Source organism: Salvelinus sp. IW2-2015, linkage group LG22, assembly GCF_002910315.2.
Source record: "Salvelinus sp. IW2-2015 linkage group LG22, ASM291031v2, whole genome shotgun sequence".
Taxonomy (NCBI): domain Eukaryota; kingdom Metazoa; phylum Chordata; class Actinopteri; order Salmoniformes; family Salmonidae; genus Salvelinus; species Salvelinus sp. IW2-2015.
In genome coordinates this window covers 1660604-1662428 of record NC_036862.1, presented here as the reverse complement: position 1 = coordinate 1662428, position 1825 = coordinate 1660604, and the positions used below count along the sequence as shown (strand labels likewise).

Sequence of the window (1825 nt, the reverse complement as noted above, 5' to 3'; positions counted from 1 at the left end):
GTGATCCCATGGTGTTTATACTTGCGTACTATTGTTTGTACAGATGAACGTGGTACCTTCAGCCATTTGGAAATTGCTCCCAAGGATGAACCAGACTTGTGGAGGTCTACAATTATTTTTCTGAGGACTTGTATGATTTCTTTTGATTTTCCCATTTTCCCAAGCAAAGAGGCACTGAGTTTGAAGGTAGACAGGATCAACAGGTACACCTCCAATTGACTCAAATTATGGCAATTAGCCTATCAGAAGCTTCTAAAGCCATGACGGAATTTTCCAAGCTGTTTAAAGGCACAGTCAACTTAGTGTATGTAAACTTCTGACCCACTGGAATTGTAATACAGTGAATTATAAGTGACATAATCTGTCTGTAAACAATTGTTGGAAAAATTGTGTCATGCACAAAGTAGAAGTCCTAACCGACTTGCCAAAACTATAGTTTGTTTACAAGAAATTTGTGAAGTGGTTGAAAAACGAGTTTTAATGACTTCAACCTAAGTGTATGTAAACTTCAGACTTCAACTGTATATGTATATTTTTTTATGAAACAATACAGTAATATGAGATCTGTGTGTAAAATATTAACATTTGTCATTTAGCGGATCCTCTTATCCAGAACAACTTAGCAACAGTTAGTTCATTGATCTTTAGATCACTAGGTGAGACAACCACAGATCACAGTCACATATACAGGATACGAATATTCCATTCCAGCCACATTGGGATTTCAAAATTCAGCGGAGGGCCACAGAGATGTTTTTCAGGATTCGTTCATAAAAAGCAATTTGCGGGCCAGAAAAAAGGCAGTTATTTGAAAACATATTGGTCCATTATAATTTCTACACCCCACCATTTTAATACGCATCTAAAATCTATAAATAAAAAATCTGAGAACAATAATATTTTACACACACACGAAGGCACATATAACCAAACATTTCTGATGAAAAAACACAAAATGTGAAAGGTTGGTGGATATGGCACTTTGGAACTAAACTCTTCATTTTAAATCTGGCCTTTCCAGGCCTGCTGTCACTCCCCTGTGTTCAAAGGTTTTTCTCCTACAATTCTAGCCCATGGTGAGGGGCTGATGCTGACTGATTCGTTTCTCTGAAGGACAACGTACCTCTTTCTCCAGGCTGACCTGCATATGCAGGGGTTTGTCCGACATGAGGAACTCACAGGTGATCTCTGAGGACGGGATGGTCTTATTATCCTCTGGAGCGTACTGGATCTTACGGATGGCCAGACGCACAGAGCTCCTGTGGGAGGCAAAGAGCAACAGTCGGTTGCCTGGTGGCTTGGGGAAGAATTGTCATGCATTATAACACTAGATTCTAGTGTCATCTATAAAATAGCCTCCAACACTCTACTCCACAAATTGGATGCAGTCTGCCATCCGTTTTGTCACCAAAGCCCCATATACCACCCACCACTGCGACCTATACGCTCTCGTTGGTTGGCCCTCGCTTCATACTCGTCGCCAAACCCACTGGCTACAGGTTATCTACAAGTCTCTGCTAGGTAAAGCCCCACCTTATCTCAGCTCACTGGTCACCATAGCAGCACCCACTCGTAGCACACGCTCCAGCAGGTATATCTCACTGGTCACCCCCAAAACCAATTCCACCTTTGGTCACCTTTCCTTCCAGTTCTCTGCTGCCAATGACTGGAACAAACTGCAAAAATCTCTGAAGCTGGAGACTCATATCTCCCTCACTAGCTGCCACCGCAGTGGCAAACCATGTGTAACAACACCTGCACAGGATCGGTACATTGGCAATGTCCGCCTCAGGACTGCACCAGAATTTGCCAGTGATTTTGCTGT

General features: G+C 42.4%; 1 protein-coding gene across 1 annotated transcript in view; it reads right to left on the bottom strand.

Annotated features, from left to right (window-relative positions):
- LOC111982556 (S-arrestin) overlaps nt 1–1825 on the bottom strand; it is a 30645-nt gene that overhangs the window by 12874 nt on the left and 15946 nt on the right. Inside the window, exon 8 of the mRNA XM_024014140.2 lies at nt 1124–1259. Within this exon, the coding sequence (XP_023869908.1) occupies nt 1124–1259 (136 nt within the window). The remainder of the gene's footprint in view (nt 1–1123; nt 1260–1825) is intronic.